The sequence below is a fragment of the Tiliqua scincoides genome, chromosome 8 (assembly GCF_035046505.1).
Source record: "Tiliqua scincoides isolate rTilSci1 chromosome 8, rTilSci1.hap2, whole genome shotgun sequence".
Taxonomy (NCBI): domain Eukaryota; kingdom Metazoa; phylum Chordata; class Lepidosauria; order Squamata; family Scincidae; genus Tiliqua; species Tiliqua scincoides.
The window spans coordinates 56485117-56508232 of NC_089828.1; the positions used below are offsets into that span (position 1 = coordinate 56485117).

Consider the following 23116-nt stretch of genomic DNA (forward strand, 5'->3'; position numbering starts at 1 on the left):
CCTGCTACCTGAGCTCCTTTTTACCTGGAGATGTGCTTGGGGTGTTTTGCATACAAAGCAGGTGCTCTGTCATTGAACTGGGGGCCCCTCCCATAGTGTTGCAGAGGCAGTAAGCGCATTGTGATCAGCTCAACCTTTTTATTTTGTCTCGCTGGAAATTTATTTTAAGGACCTATGCTCCATTTTTATGGAAGGTGTGAAGGGAACTAGGAGAGACACACACCTCGTGTTTTGCCGGCCTGCTGATGTGGTTTTAGTCTGTGTGGTTTTGGGGGAGGATTTATTTTTTATCAGTAGACTCCTGGGTGCCTGCCACAGATTTCGGCACTTAAAAGAGAGCTTGCGGATCTCAATATTTTTGTGCCTTTTTGATTATTGTTGATTATCCATAAAGGCATTCAGAGGAGTTCTAAACTCCAGTTCATTTGAACTTTGAACAGTTCATTTGTCCAGGATCAGCCCCAGATCTTTTGGCTCATGAGATGGGGAATCAAACACCATTGCCACCCTTTCCTGTAGGCATGAAGAGCTGTTTCCATTCCTCCACCTCCTGCACACGTTTGGCTGTGAAAATAGCAAAGGGGAATTGAGTGGAAAAGGAGAGTGGTGGGCTAGAGTGTCTCCTGCAAGACACTCTAGCCTATACACTCTATGGTTCCATACTTCTGCTTTCACTCCATTCCCTTCTTTTCAAAGCCAGCAAGTATGGGAGGTGGAGTGGGAGCCGCAGAGGTGGACAGCAGTTGTGCCCTCCCACCAATTCACAACTTGAGGCCACTGTCTCATGGGCAGGTAAATGTTCTGGAACAGAATGTTTCAAGAATACTCTTCTAAGATGTATCCAGCTGCCTTCAGTCCAGGGAGGTTCTCTACTGTTTTGTTCCGGAGGATCTGGTTCTGTGAGGCAGCTTATAGATCAAGGATCAATAGATACTGGTGGGGTTTCTTTTGTTGTGTGAACTTGTCGCAGACTGGTGTTCTTGGCTTTTCAGCAACCATTTATGCCGATCCAAGCAGTACTGCAAAATCGTGGGCTCCCTACGGGAAGAGCTGCATGCCCAGCTGGAGAGTCTGGTAAAGAGAGCCTGCCGGCAAAGTGACTCCTCCGTTGCTCTCTATGCCTTCAGGTGAGCTGTTTTGGTACTTTTCCCACATCTTTTAATGGGAACCTGCTCTTGACCTGAGAGCGCTTCCAGGAAATGTGGATTCCAGACTTTCTGGAGCGTTGGCTACTTGGGTACTACATGATTGGAGATTTACTGTATCCTGAGCAGATTTTTTTTTTCATCAGGTAGTGCATGTACCATGAAGAACCAGAATTGGCTCTCAAAATGTCAAGAGAGCTGCTGTTTAGGCCAGGGGTGTCCAAACATTTTGGCAGGAGGGCCACATCATCTCTCTGACACTGTGTCAGGGGCCGGGGAAAAAAAAATTAATTTACATTTAAAATTTGAATAAATTTACATAAGTTTACATAAATGAATATATTAAAGATGAACTTATATGAATGAATGAAGGTCTTGCAATAGCTCAAGGCCTATAAAAGGCCTTGCACAAAGCAAGGCCGGCCTTTCCTTTTCTGCTGCTACTGCATCACAGATGTGAAACAACAAGCATTGGAGGGAGCCCTCATCCCACAGCTCATGCAAGAGGTCAAACAGTCGCCCTCCTGCTGAGAGCAGTTGCGTTGGGCCAGTGTGGGCTCCAACAAATCTCTGGAGGGCCAGAGGCTCATTGGTGACTGGGGGCTCCCTGAGGGCTGCATTGAGAGGCCGCGAGGGCCACAAGTGGCCCCAGGGCCGGGGTTTGGGCACCCCTGGTTTAGGCCATGCAGGTGAACTCTGTTTTATTTTGAAAAAAATGCTCTGCTGTTCATGCTGAGTAGCAGAGAGGTTTACAGAATGCGGCATCCCTGCCTTTCTGAGCTCTGGAACTACAGCTTGGCTTCAGTAGCCTTACCCTCCTACCTTTTTAAAGCTGGGCTTCATAGCCATGAGGTCTAGAAACTTTGTCTTTCAGAAGAAGAAGACCCCAACAAACCCAGCCCCCAAGGATGCTGGGACCAAGAGCAGGCTTCTGCACTCTCAATTGGAATGACACACCAGACCCGCCAGGGGTTCCCCCTAATGGCTCTCTCCTTCCCCATCAGTGCCTCTTTGTACCTCTTCCGCGTGCTGAAGGGAAACACAGCCAGTGAGGCACCCCTGCAGGTAGCTCAGCCCAAGAAGAAACCGAAGAGCGGCGAGCGGAGCAACACCGTGCAGGCTGGTCAGGTGAGGAGCTCCTCTTTCGTGGCCTTTGCGGAGCTGAACACTGCTTGCGTTTTCTCAGCACAGTGGGCCCTCCTTATCTGTGGGCACAGCGCCCGCTGACGTAGGTATTGGCAGATGCCAAGGCTGTGGCTGGAGGGCCTTAGAAGGCCTCCCAGCCACGACCAGAAGTTGCCAGTGCAGAATAGAAGTTCCTTTCAGTTGCGTCTGGGAGGCCTTCTGAGGATGTTGGGAAACTGTGGCCCCCAGGGTAAGTCCCTGCAGCGCCGCAACCTTGCCCCCCCCCACAGATTCAATTATCTGCAGAATTCGGTCTCCACAGAGGGATCCTGGAGCGGATCCCTCATGGATACAGAAGGCCCACAGTATTGTAGATATATTCCAGGCTACCGCTGCGTATCCCCACTCCTCCCCAAGCAGAACTGGCCATCACATCTGCGACTGGGTTTGCTTTGTATCGGAATATGGTGGAAATGGGCTGATTTCAAACCTGCACCAAGGATGCTGGAGTCCAGGCACTGAGGGCAGGAATGGGGCTTGCCGAGTTTCGGTTGGGCACATGAAACTTCCCTTGTCTTTCCTGCACACAACTGCAGGCATATTTCTCTATCCCTGAGAACCTGAACCTTGCTAACAGAATCCTGAGGATGCTGAAGTTTGCTTTGTACAGCGGGCCCTCGGATACCCAATTATGCGGATAATGAAATTTTTTTTGGGGGGGGGGGTGTCATACACTTGGTCTCACTCCCAGGGTTTTGGGGTGCTCAGAGTTGTTGGTTCTGAACCCTAGAGCCCTCAAAGATCCCTGTTCGGTAGTACTGCCACCACCCTGTAAGAGCCAGTGCCTTGGTCCAAGGACACCGAGACCCTCTAGGCTTAACTATATCCCTTGTTGGCACGGAGCACTTTCTTTACTTAAAGTCTCAGTCCTCAAGTCACTAGTCCTCAATGAGGATTTGGTAGCTTGCTGAACGGCTAGGCAGGATTCTGAACCTTTGTCCCCAACAGACAATGAACCAATATGGTAAAAAGATTTTTACTTTATTAAATACATAGGGTTACAAAAGGTTACAAAAGGCAGCAATTGCTAGAGGCATAAAAACTTCTAGGAAACATATCAGCATAAAACAACAAAGCTAACTGGCTAACCCTATTATTCTCTAACCCTCACCTGGGTCAGCTTCTTTTGTAGATCCTCAGGCCAGTTACCTATGGCCACATGGTCCTGGCGAGGCAGGATGTGCACCCACCACCTCTCTCACCAAGAGACAAAGACCAAAAGACCCTGTCCTCTGGAAGTGGGGCTGGAAGCTCACCCTCACAGCTCTTCCCTCCCCCCTGGAGATCTACAGCTGCATTCCATCCTTGATGGGCGTCTTTCTGGCTGCCTAGGTGCTACATTATCACCTTCCATTGAGTTGTAAATTCCTAGCAGCTAGGAACTGCAAGCTACTTCTGTGTTACTGTTTTAGCTTGGTTCAGGCTTTACATGTTACTAGACCTAAACTGTACATATTCATGACAGGGGGGTCCGCCAGCAAACCGGAAGTGCCTTCGCATCTTGGAGGCCTTCTCAGGCCCTCCAGCTGCAGCCTCAGCATCCACTAATCGAATCCACGGATGCTGAGCCCATGGATGAGGGAGGGCCCACTGTACACCCAGTTCTCATGCATTTACATTGCATGATGCACGGGTGTAGGGCGCTGGGCTGGCTTCCCACTCTGCCTGCATGTTGCACAGAGTTTGTTCTAAATGACGATTGAAACGTTCGGCGACAGAGCAGCTCACAGACCTCCCTGTTTTTTGCCGTCCCTTCCTAGCCACCTGCTCTTGGCATCTTGGACCTGAAGAGAGTGACCGCTGCGTACAAGGAGGCGTTGAGCTTGTTTTTGACCAAACGCAAAAGCCCGCTGACGGGAGCCATGTTTCTCGATCTCTTTGAACGCCACCCGGTAAGTAGAGGAGGGTTGTTCAGGGTTGAGAAGAATGGTTGTGCAAGAAATGCACAGTAGTGACCCATCTGAGTAGACTCCATACCCCCCTGCCCCAGAAGTTGGTTTTTTTTTGGGGGGGGGGGGGGAGGGTGATCTGTTTTTCTGAGACTCCCCAGCATGTACTGGGAACATACAATTCTCCCAGACTGTTGCAGGTGTTGCTGTTGTGACTGTGTGAAGTGAGGTTGTACAAAACTTGGAGGCAGTGCCTATTGGACAGTGCCTGTGATGTCGGTAGAACATAAGGTGTAGATCAGGCCAAAAGGCCATCCCGTTCAGCAGCTTATTTTCCCATGGTGCTCAACCTGGAGATTCTGAGAAGCCCAGAAGTAGGAAATACAGGCATGCCCCCATATCTGCATGGGTTCTGTTCCTCTGCAGATATGTGAATTGGTGGAAACAGAGGACGCTTCGACCACTTCCATAGGGTCTTCTGAGCCCAGCAGAGGCCATGTGCAGGCTTCCCCCACCCTCATAATGCATTTTAAAGGCTTAAAAATAATTAAGCCTACAATCATTCTGAGCTGGGCAGAGGCCGTGGGCGGACACGCGTGGCCTCTGCTGGGCTCAAAAGACCCACCAAAGGTGAAGCTTCCCTTGCCTTCGGAGGGGGAGTGTGTGGGGGGTGTGTGTGTGGACCCGATCTGTGGTTAACTGAAAATGTGGCTACAAGATCTGGGGATTTGGGGGCCCCCTGTTTATGTAAGCATTAGCCTTTCCTCTGTTTGATTTCCCTAAAAACAGAGGTTCTGTTTAGCCATCAGAGCTGTCGATTTGATCTTCACAAGTTTATCTGCCTTACCATCATAGAAAAATGCACACCCACTGGGTCCTTGGAATTCACTAGAACTTCTTAGGAAAATCATTTTCAGTTCTGAAATTACTTCTTGACATGCTAATGTGTTTAGACGCATTCAGAAGTTTAAAAAAAGAGAGAGATGCTTGTGCTCTTAAAGCATCGTCTAAAACCAATCTGAGCCTCTACTAATCACCTGCTCTCTTCTGTTTAAGTTTATGTGCAGGCAACTCATCGACACACTTGTCAAGTCAATCACGGAAGGAGCGAGGCAACATCAGCAGGTAAATGGGACTTGCAATAAGCTGCGATGGAGAAGGGTGTGTGTGTGTGTGTGTGTGTCGATGGAGTCATGTTTTGTATATGCCTTGCACTGCAGGTGTAGTGCCACTAATTTCTTAACCATGGTTAAAGGCATGTGAAAGTCTGCAGGTTCCCCCCCTTCTTTCCCTTGTCAGCTTTAACCATGATTTGGCAGTACGTCTGTACTGATGCTAAGCAGGTTCTCTCTCAACTGGGGTGCACGTGACCATTTTCAAGGAAATGTTGAAAACCTTTGAGCACAACCCTTTGCATGTTTACTCGGAAGTAAGCCCTGCTGAGTTCAATGGGACTTTCTCCCATGTATCTGTGTCTAGGATTGCAGCCTGACAGTGTTTTTCTGCCTCGATCGTTTTTGATATTTTTATCTCCTTTCTTGTCAGCGCTGTTAGTAGCACGGGGTTGGGGGTGGTTGGCTTCTCCCTTAGCATGGCGGATGCGTGATCCACAATAAATAGCTTTGAATAAATACTGGATGGAGAAAGGGAGACTTGATAGATCTGCTAATGGGCTGCGTCCAACTTCTGGCTTCCTCTTGGCAATTCTGATATTTTATAATGACTTGTGAGGCAGAGCGTGCCCAGAATATTAACCAGCGTGAAGAGATTTTTGATATGCGTGTGAGGGTCTCCCCCTGTCTCTTCTTGTGGGTCTTCTGCCATCCAACCATTGTCAGCCTAACGCTGTCTGTAAGTATCCAGTTCGCCCCCCTTTCTAAACCCCACCCTGAAGACATGCACAGACAGAGCGTAATTCTCATTCCTGCCACTTAATGCGATTTGATCTTATTGCTGTGGCAATTTTTCCCCTCTGGCAAGTTGACCTTCAAAATGTCTTCCTGATGTTGTTCTGTCTCTGAGTGTATAGAATACACTTTTTTTCTACAGGGTATATTTTTTGGGTGTTTGAGGGGGCCCTACCTGTGAGGTTTTTCTTCATGGTGTCTTCATATCTGGCTTTATGACTTTAGCTGCCTGCCAGAATCCCTGGGGTATTTTTGAGGCAAGATAATGGCTTTGTAGTTTTTATTTTTGACATTTAGCGATATGTTTCTGGGAGAGCTGCACCTCCCCTCACTTGCGAGTGTATGCAGGGGGGGGGCATTGACTTTTTTTCTCGCAATGAGTCATAAGTGATGTGAAATACATCCGACAATAATTCTTGGGCCTGGTGCATGTCAGGAGACCGTTCTGTAACGGGGTGTGTATATAGACATGATTCCAGGTCCCAAATGCCTATCATCTCTGTGGTGTCATGTATGGATCTGTAATCCACCCAATGGTGTAGCTAAGGGGGGGATCAGGGGTACATTGCCCCAGGTACCACACCTTGAGTGGATGCCAGCCCACACCTCCAGTGATGGACTCAAAGTGAAAAAGCAGTCTTCTGAGGCTTGGGGAGGCTGTGTGCAGCCTCTTCGAGCTTCTGACCACCTCCCGGATGTGGGTGTGTGTGTTAAATTTGACACTAGGGGATTGCACCCCTAGTGCAAGATGCCACTGACCCTGGCTCTTAATCGAAAACAGGGCCACAAGGTGACTCGTGGCAAATAACTAGTTATTGTGTCTGTTTTAAAAGCCACAAGGCATATAATTGTCAGCAAAGGAAATCCGCTAAAGAGCCACATCAAATCATGTTGAAAGGAGCAGAGCCCCGCTGGCCTGCCAACATTTTTAGATTTTTCCTAATGGATATCGCAGAAGGAGCCTGGTGGAGGAATAAGGCATAGTATAGGTGCCACGGCCAAGAAGGCTTTGTTCCTTGTTACTTCTACCACCTTTATTTCAGAAGGTGGGGCACTCTGAGTAGAAAATAGGACTCAACTGATATGTTGGTGACAATTAACCTTTTAAAGCTGAAAACTAAATTTCAAACACATGCTTGCATGACCTGAGAGAAAAGGAAACCAAACCTGTATATTCCCTGCTGTGTCTCCACCTCGCAAGCGTGCAAAGTTTTGCCCACATTGCTATAAAGTCATGACGCATTTGAAGCACTAAAGCATCTGATGTTGAACACCGCTGACTAAGAGACTCGGACGTTTCCTTGGGTCATCCTTGGGTGCCCTGCTGCTCTGCTATACAGGTAGCTGTATTCAGCAGCTTGTCAAAAGTGGGCTGCTGATGGGAGGACAGCTTTTAGAAGCAGATTGTGTACCAGGTATACATGCTGCGGCCCCTTTGGGTGTGAGATCTCCAGTCCCTCTTGTTCAGCCCTGGTGCTGCTGAGCTTGCAGAAGGGTTCGGTGGAAGTGCATCCAACTGAAGCATGTTGTGAGAACTGGGGACCGGTGAATAGGAACTGTGTGTCCAATTGTGGGTTGAGTCTTGAATTGGAGGGCGAGGGAGTCGGAAACTGGTCCTTCAGGACCCTGGACAGATCCCGGGAAGCAGATAACTTGTTCCAATGTAACTTCTGCTGGGTTCTTGACACCTTTCGGGCCTGACTATCCCTCTTTGTTATGGAGCCACGGGTCTCTCAATAGGGCAGCCTTTGGGCCTGGAAGTGACACACCATTGCTTCTCCATGAACTCCCACTCAAGGTGGCGCCTATGTTGGCAAGCAGGCCCTGGAGAATGCAACATTCCTGGTGCAGAGGAGCCCAGTCCCTAAGGAAGATGCTGGCTTAGGAGATGCTGTCTTTGGAGGTCTCCCTTTTGGGGGGAGGGGTCTCTGCCACGTTTCACATTGGGACCCGAGCCCAGCACCTCTGCAGCTTGTCCTGCCTGGCCTGTGTGGTTCCTCCCCCTCAGCATCAGAGGCCTTCCTGGACTGTGGGTCCTGACACCCCCCCCCTTGCTACAAAGGCAAGTTCTCAGGCTGGAATTTTTTTTCCCTGAGTCCCAACACCTCTGACTTTTGCACATGGGTGAAAACAATATTTTGGAGGTGGAAAGTATGTTAATATTTTTCCATGATGCCTATCAATGTTGCTGCAGACATCCTCTCAGAAGGGGCTTTCCTACCACGTTGTGAAAGCAAAGGGAAGAATGCCTCAAGCAGGGGCTAGCCCCCTGCAGCTTATTCTAGACACATGCCGCCCCATCAATCGTGAGTGTGCTCTTAGTTGATCAGAAGAGCACAGTCAGTCTGCTCAGTGAGGAGTCCTCCATTTTTTTGTGTTCCTAAGCGGTCACTGTTTCCACTGCTCTTGAACATGGAGGTTTCATTTGGCCATCAAAGTTAATTGATTTGGCCATCAAATTCATTAGTTAATTCATTTGTAAATTCAAAGTTAATTCATTAAGAATTGTAAGAATTGTAAGAATTCATTAAGAATTGTAAGAATTGTAAGAATTCATTAAGAATTGTAAGAATTGTAAATTCAAAGTTAATTCATTAAGAATTAGTAAATTCAAAGTTAATTCATTTGGCCATCAAAGTTAATTGGGAAACCCTGGCCTCTGAGCGGCCCGCTTGGAGGCAGGCTGTGCAGCATGGCCTTTCCCAGTTTGAAGAGACACTTTGCCAACAGTCTGAGGCTAAGAGGCAAAGAAGGAAGGCCCATAGCCAGGGAGACAGACCAGGGACAGACTGCACTTGCTCCCGGTGTGGAAGGGATTGTCACTCCCGGATTGGCCTTTTCAGCCACACTAGACGCTGTGCCAGAACCACCTTTCAGAGCGCGATACCATAGTCTTTCGAGACTGAAGGTTGCCAATACAATACAAAGTTAATTGCCATTGGTAGTTTCCTCTGTGAAATTATCCAGGCCCCTTTAAAGCCATCTGGGGTAGTGACTATTGCCACATTTTGCAGCAGTGGATTCCATAAATTCTGCATTGTTTGAAGGAGTCTGTACTTCTGACTTGCATCAACTGCCCATTAATTTGGTTGGGTGACTCCAAGCTTTATTATTACGGGAGAGGGAGAAAAGCCTCCTGGTCCACTTCCTTCATATCTAATTTTAGAACCATGATCTTGCCTTCCCCTTAATTATCTTAAGCTTAGCATTTTACTCTTTCCTTGTCGGAAGGGTGCTCTGGTTTCTGGGTCATTTTGGTTGTTTTCTTCTGTGCTTTTCCCTGCTCTCTGTTTGGAGCTGGGACAAGTAACCAAGGATCTTAGATTGCTTTTCCGTGACCAGCATGGTCATGTGGTATCCCAGTGACGGATTTAAGTCCCGCTTGCGCCAACTCGGAGCCTATTTTCCGCTCTTTGGGGATATGCCCCGAGGTCTGCACGGTGCTCCTTATCTTTCTTGCCACAGGTTGCCGAGGATAATGAGACCTCCCCATCTCGAGCGCAGCAGATTCATTGATCACTGAGGCATGGCAAACCTGTCTCTCAACAGCAGACTCTTTGGCCAGAACATACAGGGCCATCCGCAAGGACTTGCGAGGTTGAGTGATTTCCCTAATGTGCCTGAATTATGTTTGCCGCTTGATGCGTAGCGAGTATGGCTTTTAAGGAGAGGCGAGAATCCATACCTCCATACCGGCATTTTTTTTTTTTTGCAGAACCTGTCAGGCGTAGCCTGAGGGGAAGTCTATTGACTTGGTTACAAGGTCATAGGTAGACTGTCGTGTTCGAAGTGCTGTTGCCAAGAGGATTGTCTGCACAAGCTGCAGAATGAGGTGATGTCTTGGGGTAGGTCAGAGGGACTGTCCTTCTTCAAACTACCAGGTGGAGAAGTATAGCACATATTTTTAATGTTCCACCATATAGGGGAGAAGAGAAATCTCCCTACAGGCAGAAATCTAGCACATCAGGAAAGGAGGTTCTAGCTCAGGTTGGTTGACTCTAAATGTTGCAAGATGTTAATAAAAACAGCAGTTAAAAGTGGTCTAGACAAGCCCTATACCACCTCATTGCCAGCATGTATAGACCAGGCTTTAGCCCTCCCTGTGTTATAATGTTTAGCATTTGTACCGCACTGTCAAGTGTGCAAGTGTTTCTCGTATAAGGTTTGTATCAAGATAAACAACAGCTCTCAGCATAAGTAAATGTTATCCCCATATTGCAGATAGGGAAGACTGAGGCGAAGAGCTTGGGATCGGCAACTTGTGTTTTTAGAGCCGCATGCGGCTCTTTCAGCCATCTGCTCTGGCTCCTGCAGGCTGGGATTTAAAGGGGCAGGACGGGCAGCTGCTGCTTTCCCCTTGGGGGGAGCAGGAGATTGTTTTGTGCTGCGGGGGAGGGAAAGGGGGGCTTGGCCGCTCCTGCCTGGGAAGATGGTGTGCTGGGGCTTCACCTGCTCCCGTAATGCGCTGTGCGCCCTCTACGTGGTGTATATGGTGAGTGTGGCTGACAGCAGCCAGGCTCCCCTCCTGGCTTCCTGCCACCCTGAGTGTGGCTGGCAAGGGGTGGGGGCGCCAGGTGGGTGGGCTTCCAGTGGGGGGTCGGTGGGGGGCACAGAGGCAGGAGGGGCAGCCCAGGCAGGGCTGCCTGGGTGGGGGGGAGGCAGGGGCAGCTCCCAGGAGAGGGCAGAAGGCGCCTGCAGTCCCCTTGTGAGCATCTCCTGTGCACACAGCTGTGGGGTGGGGCTTGGCACAGTGAGGCAATGGGGATGACCTCACTTTTGTCTTGTAGGGCAATAGGTGAGGCAGAGCAGTGGGAGAGGGGGGGGAGTGTTGACTTTGCAAGGGTGGGTGGGTGGGGAAGAGGGAGGCTGTGGAAGGGCTGCCTGTGTAACTCCATCTTTACCTTGCTTTTCTGGGGTGCCATGGGGAGCAGGAGGGCAGAGATGGGGCTGTGGGAGCCTTAGAAAGGGGCGCTCTTTCAGGAGCAAGAAAGATGGGGGTTGACCTGGGGAAAATGAAGAGTGCTAAATTCAAGGGTGCTGTCTTAGCATGCACCGTCCCAGTGTGTGCCCAGGGTGACCAGAGGTCCTCTTTTTCCAGGACATGTCCTATTTTTTAGCCCCATGTCCTGGAAAAGAACTTAAATGTCCTGCTTTTCCCTGTGAGCAGGCAATGCATCCCCTCTTGTAATTAATAAATTATATGTAATACAGTTTTAAATTCAATAATAAGTAATTTTAAATTAGGCACATGAGATCAATAATACAATATATAATAAATATATAATCTATATATTGATCAATATATAATCAATATAGATGAGTGTTTTTAGCTTTTATTTTGTGGTCCTACATTTTTCTTCAATATCCTACATTTTGGGGTGACTTGTCCTCTTTTATTGTTATGACATCTGGTCACCCTGTGTGTGCCTCAGAGTGCCGTCTCAGGGCCCAATCCTATCCAGTTTTCCAGTGTTGGTGCAGCCATTCTAATGGGGCATGCACTGCATCTTGTAGTGGGGAGTCAGTCACAGAGGCCTCCTCAAGGTATGGGAACATTTGTTTCCTTACGTCTGGGCTGCATCAGTGCTGGAAAGTTAGATAGGATTGGGCCCTCAGTCAAGATATATCTATCTTGACAATAAGTATATTGTCTGGTTAGCACAGGAAGGGGAGCTTGCAGTAGATCATAAAGGTAAAAAAAAACACTATATATGCAGGAGATCCCAAAGGATCTCCTCTATGGAGAACTCGTGCAAGGAAAGCGCCCTACAGGTAGACCACAGCTGCGATACAAGGACATCTGCAAGAGGGATCTGAAGGCCTTAGGAGTGGACCTCAACAGGTGGGAAACCCTGACCTCTGAGCGGCCCGCTTGGAGGCAGGCTGTGCAGCATGGCCTTTCCCAGTTTGAAGAGACACTTGGCCAACAGTCTGAGGCAAAGAGGCAAAGAAGGAAAGCCCATAGCCAGGGAGACAGACCAGGGACAGACTGCACTTGCTCCCGGTGTGGAAGGGATTGTCACTCCCGAATTGGCCTTTTCAGCCACACTAGACGCTGTGCCAGAACCACCTTTCAGAGCGCAATACCAGAGTCTTTCAAGACTGAAGGTTGCCAATATATATATGCAGTGTTATCTTCATTTTAGATGTCAAAAGAGTTTTGTGGCTCCCGAGGTTTTCTTTTCTCCGGAAAACGGGTCCAAATGGCTCTTTGAATGTTTAAGGTTGCCGACCCCTGCCCAAGGCCATCAAGTGTGTTCATGGCAGAGGTGCTGTAGCCGCTTGCCCACTAAATGTTTTGTACATAAGAATTGATTAACCGGTTAATGGTAATGGTACAGAATGCAATTGTGGAGAAGGGGAAAGAGATTCTCCAATGGGAACTCAGTGGAAGAGCTCTTGCTGTGCCTGCAGAATCCCTCGGGTTCAGTTTCTGCCAGCAAGGCAAGGCCTGGGAAAGATGCCTCTATGCCACCCTGGAGAGCTGCTGCCAGTCAATGGAGGCAAGACTGATTTAGAGGGAGCCAGGGTCTGACTTGGGTGGAAGCAGCTTCATATGTCCCTACTACTGGACCAAGTTCATATAAAAAGCTGCTGGGATTCCACATTAGGTTAGACTTCAAGAAGGAAGGAACAATCAAGATCAGGGATTATACTGAGAGCTGGAACAGCTTGGAGCGTATTGGAAGTCACATTTCAGGGGTGTAGCTAGAGGGGGTGCAAAGCACTGAGTTTTGTGGGGCGCCTCACCACAGTGTGCAAGGGGCCCCTCCCTCTCCCCTTCAGAGCCATTCCCAGTAGTGGGAGCAAAACGGCGGCATTTGAAGGCTCCAGGGTCTCCAAAGGGGATGGGAAGGGGCCACTTTCACTTAGTGCTTTGCACCCCCTCTAGCTATGTCACTGATGTGTCTAATCTTTTAGTCTCCTGCTCCAGACATAACTGGACACTGGTTTATTCAAAAGTGAAAGCTTTTTTGCTCCTATCATGGGTGAAGGAGAACGCACAAGGGCCCCAGCCCTGCTACAGCTCACTCAGTCTTTTCACTAACAGCTTAAATCAGTGGTTCCCAAACATACCAGAGTCATGGTGCTCCCACAGCCTCTTTTTCCAGGCTCAGTTGGGCACTGCCATCTCGAACCATGTGAAATTCAGCGAGCTGAGACAGTGGTGTCCACATCTCATGAAATCTAAGATGACCTTGCCCAGGGGAGTTGCTAGAAGGAGCCACCAGGGACAACCCATGACACCGCTGTGGGTATGCTGCAGCACCCCAGGGTGTTGTAACACACACTTTGGGAACCTCTGGCTTAAATGGTTGTCTGAACTGGGCCGTGCACCTGTTGGCAGAACTTGCAGACAGAACCTCTCACCTAAGAGAAGACTTCTAAATGGTGTAACCTCCTCTGCCACGGTCTAATTTTTATAACGTATTTTAGTCTGAGCTTGTAAACATTGCTAGCTAGTTTTCTGTTTTCCTTCCTCCCCCATGTGTTTCATTCAGAGCTTGCTGCATTGCGTGCCCTTGAAGTGCCTCCTTTTCTAGAAACTTTCTCTCGCTTTAAAGAGGTTGGGCTGGAGATCTTTCGGCGTGGCGTAGAACACCCGCCTGCCAAGTCTATGATGGGATTATCATGGAAGGCGGCTGCCGATGTCTGAAAAGATCTTCAGGTGGTGCCTGCCAAGGGCTCCATTACTTTATTAAGATGTGTCAAGAGCTGTCATTGGTTGATTTAGGGCTAGCAAGGCAGGGTTCTGCTTGCTCAGAGTCGCAGATGGTTTGTGAAAGCTGGCAAGAAACAAGAGTGTGTGTGTGTGTGTGTAACGCACTACAACATTTCTCACTTGTCACAGCAGTGTGAAAGTTTAAGTGCCACTTAAGGATGCTTCCTGGAGCAATTTAGCACTCCTCCTGCTATCCTTGAGGTCGGTGTTGTGTTAACCAGCAAATTGGAGCTACGCAGGACCCAGGACTGGACGCTGTGGAGGAAGCACAGTGGTGTTAATTCACCCCCTTCCTGCCCTTTTTAACATATTGGAATGTACTTGGCTTCCTTATCCGAAGCTGGGCCCTTGGTCCACCAAACATGGTATTGCTTAGAGCGCATTTTCAACTGGTGTGCCGCAGTGTTGAACCGGTGTGTTGCAGCAGATTGGTGTGTCATGAATTGTCTGCAGGAGTGCCATGGGAGTTGGAGGGGACGGACGGACGCTTATTAGTAGGACCATTGGGGGATGTGAGCCTCCTACTAGCAGTGTAGTGTGCCTTGCCAGTTGTCAAAAAACCGATGGCGCACCTTAAGATGTTAGTGCCTTGTCACCGTACTGTGAGATGCAAAAGGTTGAAAATTGCTGGCTTACACTGACGGGGAACAGCTCTTGTTAATGTCTTGGATGTGGGGGGTGTCGTAAATATGTACAGTTTAGGCCTAGTAACATGTAAAGCCTGAACCAAGCTAAAACAGTAACACAGAAGTGGCTTGCAGTTCCTAGCTGCTAGGAATTTACAGCTCAATGGAAGGTGATAATGTAGCACCTAGGCAGCCAGAAAGACGCTCATCAAGGATGGAATGCAGCTGTAGATCTCCGGGGGGAGGGAAGAGCTGAGAGGGCGAGCATCCAGCCCCACTTCCTTAGGACAAGGTCTTTTGGTCTTTGTCTCTTGGTAAGATAGGTGGTGGGTGCACATCCTGCCTCGCCAGGACCATGTGGCCTTATAGGTAACTGGCCTGAGGATCTACAAAAGAAGCTGACCCAGGTGAGAGTCAGAGAATAATAGAGATAGCCAGTTAGCTTTATTATTTTATGCTGATATGTTTCCTAGAAGTTTTTATGCCTCTAGCATTTGCTGCCTTTTGTAACTTTTTGTAACCCTATGTACTTAATAAAGTAAAAATCCTTTTACCATGTTGGTTCATTGTCTGTTGGGGACAAAGGTTCAGAATCCTGCCTAGCCGTTCAGCAAGCTACCAAAAATCCTCATTGTGGACTAGTAACTTGAGGACTGAGACTTTAAGTAAAGAAAGTGCTCAGTGTCTACAAGGGATATAGTTAAGCCTAGAGGGTCTCAGTGTCCCTGGACTGAGACACTGGCTCTTACAGGGTGGTGGCAGTTCTACCAAACAGGGGTTCTTGAGGCTCTAGGGTTCAGGAATCAAGAACTCTAAGCACCCAAAACCCTGGGAGTGTAAGACAAGTGTACGACAGGGGGTTCTCTCCAGCACTACCTAGAGATGCTGTCAAGATTGAACCTGGCCTTTTGTGTGACAGAGCAGGGATTGCTCTGTCACTGAGCTCAGCTCCTTTTTCTTTTTCTCAAAGCTAAGCTTGAATACTTGTCCTGAACTTGTTCTGAGGCCAGTAAGGAGAGCACAACTTCCCTGCTCAGGAGGAGAGTCACATTTGTGAAGGACATGCCTGTCAGTGGCTAGGAGTCACGAGGGCTCTGTATTCCCACCACGCCCCCCCCCCAGTTCCTCAGCATCTGAATCCCAGTTGCAGGGGATCTGTGATGGGAGAGAGCTATTGCCCTGATGCCTTTCCAGGAGCAACTGGTGGGCCACTGTGGAAGGCAGGACACTGGGCAAACTGGGACCGTTTGGTCTGATCCAGCAAGGCTTTTCTGATGCTCCATGGAACCGTGAGCTAGTGGGGGGGGGGGGGAGAAGTGCAAGGGGCTTGGAGCACCTAAGGGTGAAAGAGAAGCACTGTGGCCAACAAGTGAGTCAGTTGCAGAGATGATATTTGATCTGGGGGGCTTTCCTGATAAGAACATAAGAACAGCCCCACTGGATCAGGCCAGAGGCCCATCTAGTCCAGCTTCCTGTATCTCACAGCGGCCCACCAAATGCCCCAGGGAGCACACCAGGTAACAAGAGACCTGCAAGGCTTCCTGGGAATTGTAGTTAAGAACATAAGAACAGCCCCACTGGATCAGGCCATAGGCCCATCTAGTCCAGCTTCCTGTATCTCACAGCGGCCCACCAAATGCCCCAGGGAGCACACCAGATAGCAAGAGACCTGCAAGGCTTCCTGGGAATTGTAGTTAAGAACATAAGAACAGCCCCACTGGATCAGGCCATAGGCCCATCTAGTCCAGCTTCCTGTATCTCACAGCGGCCCACCAAATGCCCCAGGGAGCACACCAGGTAACAAGAGACCTGCAAGGCTTCCTGGGAATTGTAGTTAAGAACATAAGAACAGCCCCACTGGATCAGGCCATAGGCCCATCTAGTCCAGCTTCCTGTATCTCACAGCGGCCCACCAAATGCCCCAGGGAGCGCACCAGATAACAAGAGACCTCATCCTGGTGCCTTCCCTTGCATCTCGCCTTCTGACATAGCCCATTTCTAAAATGGGTCCATAGCTTTGGCCTTACCGCAGAGACTCTTTGCTACTGCTGCAGATCCTCTCTGTGCAAAATAACGCACGCAGGAGCTGTTTGGGCACAATTCTCAAGAGGTTGGCTAATTCGCCCCCTCGCTCATTTTTGACCTGTAGCCAGCTGGTGGGAGAACCTGCATTGCCGTTGTCAGCAGGTTCCGCCACTCAGAATTGGCTGCCGTCTTGGCCATTGCTTTGTTTTTTCTCCTTTTTTTTTTTAAAGGTTGCAGCTCTCCTTCACAGAAGTGGCACAAATTAAGTGCCTGACTGCAGTGTGCCAGGCTATTAAATCCACAGAGTAATAAGGTTTGCCATGAGCCACTAGAATAGATTTGGGGCTGGTGCAGCTCTTTCAGACTCCCCTAATCTTCCTTTTCCTCCTGCTGGTTTTAATTTCACGATTGCTGGCAGATAAAAATGAAATGGACACTGTTGGTGCCCACGTGTGTGTGTGTGTTGCAGAGTTCTGTCTGCAGCCATTATCAAAGTGCAGGGTGTCAGAATCAGGCTTGGGCTGGCTCAGTCCATTTGTGTCCTGTTTAATAATCCTCTGATCATCAAAGAAAAAAAGAAGGGTTTTTGCAAGGAGTTGAAAGGAAGTGAGTAAGGCAGCGATCCCACTGTGGAACTAGGAGGTTCTGCTGGATCAGACAGGAGGGTGTTCTGGCATTTTGTAATACTGTAGTATGTGAAATGGACTACATGAAGTGTCAATTGACTTTTCATTGTTCTTTAGTAATATTCCTCCACTAGGATTAATTTGATGATACAGAATTCTTAGGAAGTGAGCTCTGTCATATATTGTCTTGCCATTTCTAGGAGTTGTAAACCATCTTAAATTCAGCCCTACAGAAAAGTGGACATTGAGTTGCATTTTTAATTTGTATATCGTTAAGGATCACATTAGGCCCACTGGGTGCCAGTGGAGTATGTCATAATTTGACTTCAGCTTTGTAGCTTTTGAAATTCTGGGCTAACTCTGTACTCCTCTTATTGTTCCAGGCTCAAGCATGTATGCTTCTCCAGAAAGCTCTGCAGACTCGGGATTTTAAGCTCTCGCTGCCAGAAAAGGAATGGGAGACACTCATTAAGGAGAGCACTAATCAGGTCACAGAGGTGAGGCATTCCCATGTGCTTGAACTCCATGGACCCCAGGTCCATTTCACGCACATGCTGGTTGAAGAGTTTATCCTGATGGATAGATCAGGAAGCTCAAATTTGCTGAATAGGGGCTAGATGATCAAAGTTAAGAATATTGCACCACTTGTTAGAAATGCCCTACTTGGATGACATGAAGAAATTGCCCAAGAATTTGGCAATGTGGGCAAATTATTTATTTAATGCATTTATACCCCATCTTTCCCCCATGTAGTGGGTGCGCAAGGTGGCTAACAAAATATGCAATCATCACAAAACAATATAAAAATAAGTATCACAGTGACCTCTCACACTTATAAAAACAGTAAAACTACAAGGAAACCATCAAAAGCTGCAACAAATTGTGAGCAGCAGAAAACAGTAGAAATTCTTGGAGATCATGAATTGCTTTCAGCTATGGTGGCTAAATGCAACTTCCATTTTCAGAGGCAGTGGGGCAATCCTAACCTCTTTTGTCAGTGCTCTCCAGCACTGGTGTAGCGGTGCCAATGGGACGTGTGCTGCATCCTGCAGTTGGGTGTCACTCACGGACTTTGCCTCCTCAAAGTAAGGAAATGTTTTTACCTTACCTCAGAGCTGCATTGCCCTTAACTCAGTGCTGGAAAGCACTAACATAAGGGGTTAGCATTGCACCCAGTATATCCTTAAATCTGGGGACACACAATGGGCGACGGCTGTTCAGACCTGTCTTGTGAGCTTCCTGAAAGACTCTAGTTGGCCACTGTTGGGAAGAGGATACAGGATTGAACACTGCTAGAAGAAGGATGAAGAGGGAGATTCAAATTGCATGATTAATTTCTAGATTCATTGAAGGAAATTGACCACATGACGTTTAACCTTGTGCATGTTGGATATTATGTGTGAAAACAAAGTTTGCGTGTTCATCCTGTGGGGACAGCATAAGAACATAAGAAGAACCCTCCTGGATCAGGCCAAGGGCCATCTAGTTCAGCTTCCTGAATCTCACAGTGGCCCACCAGGTGCCTCAGGGAGCACACAAGACACCTGTGTCCTGTTGACACTCCCTTGCATCTGGCATTCTGAGGGAGCCAACAGAACAGAGACTGTGAACTAGGTGGGTGTGGAGGGCAAGTGCGTGCAAGCACTCAATTCGGAGGGAAGTCAATTAGGAGGGAAGTCAATTCTGAGTCATTGAAGTCAATTCGGAGGGAAGTGATGTGCGGCCCATTCCAGGATTGTGAGGATAATGGGGGTGGGGGGTGGGGAGAGCCATGTACCCCCAAGTTGAGCTGGGAAAGACTCCTGATCTGGAAGCCCTGGGGAGCTACTGCCAGTCTGAGCAGACAGTGCTGCTCTAGATGACCCAAATATCTGACTCGCTAGGAAGCAGCTTCATGGCCAAATACATCTGGGGACACAAAGTGGCACCAGAAAGGATTGTGGACACTGAGGGGCATCTCATCTTGTAACAGGCACTGTAGCTCTCCCTGATCTCGAACTCGCCTCTGACCCCATGGAGGAAAGACGAGAGGAAATTTATTTGCTTTCTCAGATTTGTGCTGTCGGATTTCTTTTGGCAGGAGACTTGACCAGCAGGGCGTGTGCTGCCCTGTCATAAATATTGCTCGGCAGTGTTGGTCCGTGACCCAGCCTGGCTCCTTCCAGCCAAAGAGCTCTTTGCCAGGGGCCGCACCAGGCACCCCGCACTGCTTGGAGGAGGTGTTTCCATGGCAACCATGGGGGGGTACCATGAGGCGCTAGGCGGTGCAGCATGGCTGGAAAGCGCAGCCTGATGCTTACATTTGGCAGAGGTTTTCCCCCGTCATGAATCTCCGCAGCCATTCATTTTGGAGTGGGAGGGGTAAGCAAGGGGGTGCGTGGAAGGAATGCAGCTTAAACTTGGCTTGTGTCCCTTCCTGGTTGCAGTAGCATGGGAGTCAGGTGGTCTGCGGGAGAGGAGGGCCACTCGGTTTATATCACACAGGAGAAGAGGTCCAAGAAGGCCAATGTTTTTTAGCAGTCCTGGTATGCTGAGAACTCCTGTTAAACTTGCTGCTGTATCCCCATTGAGAGGCTCTTCGCTTAGCTTTGTTCTATAGTTTAACCCTAGTTCAGTGTTGCTGCTGGTCTGGAGGGAGATGGAGAGGGACCTAGGGCTCGAATCAGGATCCATTTGGGGATGTTGGTTCCCCCGGGGAGGGTCATCCATAAGAACATAAGAACAGCCCCACTGGATCAGGCCATAGGCCCATCTAGTCCAGCTTCCTGTATCTCACAGTGGCCCACCAAATGCCCCAGGGAGCACACCAGATAACAAGAGACCTGCAAGGCCTCCTGGGAATTGTAGTTTAAGAACATAAGAAGAGCCCCACTGGATCAGGCCATAGGCCCATCTAGTCCTGCTTCCTGTATCTCACAGTGGCCCACCAAATGCCCCAGGGAGCGCACCAGATAACAAGAAGACCTGCAAGGCCTCCTGGGAATTGTAGTTTAAGAACATAAGAACAGCCCCACTGGATCAGGCCATAGGCCCATCTAGTCCTGCTTCCTGTATCTCACAGCGGCCCACCAAATGCCCCAGGGAGCACACCAGATAACAAGAGACCTGCAAGGCCTCCTGGGAATTGTAGTTAAGAACATAAGAACAGCCCCACTGGGTCAGGCCATAGGCCCATCTAGTCCAGCTTCCTGTATCTCACAGCGGCCCTCCCTCCCATGGAGGGGGGTGAGCCCTGCCTCTTCAGGGGCTGTGGCTTCTGGCGGTCTCTTTCCTGTGCTAGAAACCTTTGAGGTGCCCTCAGCAGTGTCTGCATCCCAGCGGATCCTCGCAGAAGGACCGTTTTTTTTGGGAATGGAAACGGATTTACCAGGACTGCATGATCAGGAACTGTTTTTGCAGAAGGAGGAAACTTCCTTCTCCTTTCTTTACCTTTCTTCACCATCAGTTTCCTTTTCCAGACTTTGAAGACTGTGAGTGAGTTTAAGGTCAAAGTGGACCAGGAGAAGGTGCTCAAGTGCCTGGAGCTGTTGAATTATCTCATCAAAACCATGACCCAGCAGGTAGGCAAACCCATCGTCGTTCATAGGCTTTTATAATAATAATTTGTATGGTGTGTTTTGAGTGCCCAGGTGACTTTCTCTGTGTTATCTGGAACAGTGGTAGTCAACCTTTTTCATGCCGGACCCCAGTAAATACATACCATTGGTTCCACCCACTTCATGCCCCTGTTACACCCTCCCAGCTCTATTGTTACCAAATATACTTAAGAGGCAGCAGGAAAAGCTACCACGAAGTCTGACACTAGTGAAAGCTATTTCAGCACAATTGCTAAGAACCTGAACAGGACTGTTACACAACCTCCTGGTACCTGAAGAGGTACACCAGATGCCTTCCTCTTTACCTGGTGGTGCTCTAGGCCAGTGGTCTTCAACCTTTTTCATTCCTGTAAGTTGCGGCAACCCCACAACTGAGGCTTCATGACACCGTTGGGGTCCCAACTCCAAAGTTGAAGAATGCTGACATGGAACATATGAAGTTGCCTTTTACTGAGCCTGACCTGAATGAACATACATAGGAAGATATCCTATACTGAGTCAGAGCCCTGGTTCATCCAGCTCAGGATTACTTTTCTCGGGTGTAGATTCTGGACTGCTCCAATTTTGCGTGTGCTTTTCTTTCCCAGAAGCTTGACGTGGATTTGAAAGAGCTGCGTGGGGTGCTACAGGCATTGAGTCAGCATGAAGGATTTGGGAACTCTGCACGACTGGGTGATGTCTACTGGAACGTCATGGCACTCTTGGGATTCACGTAGGTGGTTTCAGAAAGGGGTTCAGCTCTTTCTTGGGCTTTGAGTCTTCATCTCCCAAGTCTACCAATCTGTCTCCTGGGATCTCAATGATTCTTAAGAACAATGGTCTTATTGTTCCCATTAAGTGGATAAGAATATAGCAAGAGCCCTTCTGGGTCAGACCAAAGATTCATTTAGTCCAGTATTCTGCTTCCAACAGTGGGTGGCCACAGGTCCCTGCTCCTTGGAAAGCTGCGTTGACAGTGACGAGCTGACATGGTAAACGATGGCTTCATACCAGCACTCGCACATCTCTCAAATTCAGTCTCCAGCTAAAAGGTCTCTGGTAGCGGAGTTGGGACAAACTCTTGTCTGAGCTCTTGGAGATCTGCTGCCATCTGGGTAGATGGACTGATGGACTCTGTGTAAGATATTTTATATAAACTGGACCTGCCATATCTGGGGGTGGTGTTGGTGTTGGTGGTTTGGTTCCAGGACTCCACATAGATATGAAAAACATGGATGCTCAAGTCTTCAGATAAAGTAGTGTAAAATTGCCCAACTTGAGAACAAGGGACAGGTGCTAGAGAGAGATGTATGAAATGGCAGAAGGCTAAAGCAGGGTATTTGCCATTTTTTTTAAAGTACATTTTTGATCTGCAGTTGGTTAAATCCACAGATACAATGGGCCCACTGTATACCCTTTTATTGTCCCACAGTTTTGTCTAGTAAGCGAAGGCCTGTAATAAACATATATTTTTAAGAGCGTAAGTCATACGCATACCTGTACTCTTCATTTATAGACGACCTGCAAAGGAGAAAGTGGCAGTCCAGCCAGAGAACCAGACCGAAGCCGTGCCCCCGAAGCGGAAGAAAAAGGGTTTCTTGCCAGCTACCAAGAAACGCAAGAACCGCAAAAAGCTTCTGGAGCAAGCCCTGGAGAACAACGGCGAGAGCAGCGGCAAAGGGGCTGTAGTGGGTGGAGCAGACACCACCCCTGCGGGGAAGAAGCGGAGAAGGAAAAGGAAGAAGAGCGGAGGGGCCCAGGGCCCAGTGTCGGAAGAGGGTCTGCCCACCAAGAAGCAGAAGTTGCCAGCAGGCAGTGCCACGGAGGCAGAGCAGGGCAATCTAAAGACGAGGAGGAGGAGGAAGAGAGGGGGCAAGGCTCGAGTGCAGTCTGGGCAGAGTGGGACTGATTAAGGGCTGTGCGACTGCTTTTATACGTGTATAGAGAAAAGTATTTTTCACCATTGTCTGATTTTAATAAATTATCTGTGTTGTTAAATACATGCACATGTGGGGTATTGATTTTAGTTTCTGCCCATAGAACAGTGATTTTTTTCAGCCGTTTTCTTCTCAAGGCACATGGACCTCTGTGGTCTTTGCCTCTTATGATGTCACTTTCACTTCTGGGAGACTCTGCCGGGTTCTGCAGCTCTGTTTATAGGGCCACTGTCTGCAGTAACGGATTGACTGCTCCAATCTGACCGTCGCCACTTCTTGGGGTAGTGAATTCCACAGATTAATAACGCAGGCCAACACACGTTTTGCTTCCTTAAACGTTACACCAATTCCTGGGTATATTTGGGGTGCCGATTCCAAAAATGGCATCCATTTTGCCCTATCACGTCTAGTTTTGGAGACATGACACAGGCTCTTTAGTGACTGGTTCAAGCAGCTTCCTCATGAGGAAGCCTACACC

General features: G+C 48.7%; 1 protein-coding gene across 1 annotated transcript in view; it reads left to right on the forward strand.

Annotated features, from left to right (window-relative positions):
* MYBBP1A (MYB binding protein 1a) overlaps positions 1–22699 on the forward strand; it is a 43887-nt gene extending 21188 nt beyond the window's left edge. Inside the window, exons 20-27 of the mRNA XM_066635436.1 lie at positions 993–1127; positions 2150–2273; positions 4091–4222; positions 5276–5344; positions 17510–17623; positions 20585–20686; positions 21310–21434; positions 22218–22699. Coding sequence (XP_066491533.1) covers positions 993–1127; positions 2150–2273; positions 4091–4222; positions 5276–5344; positions 17510–17623; positions 20585–20686; positions 21310–21434; positions 22218–22614 — 1198 coding nt within the window. The 3' untranslated portion in view covers positions 22615–22699. The remainder of the gene's footprint in view (positions 1–992; positions 1128–2149; positions 2274–4090; positions 4223–5275; positions 5345–17509; positions 17624–20584; positions 20687–21309; positions 21435–22217) is intronic.
* Positions 22700–23116: the final 417 nt, after the last annotated feature.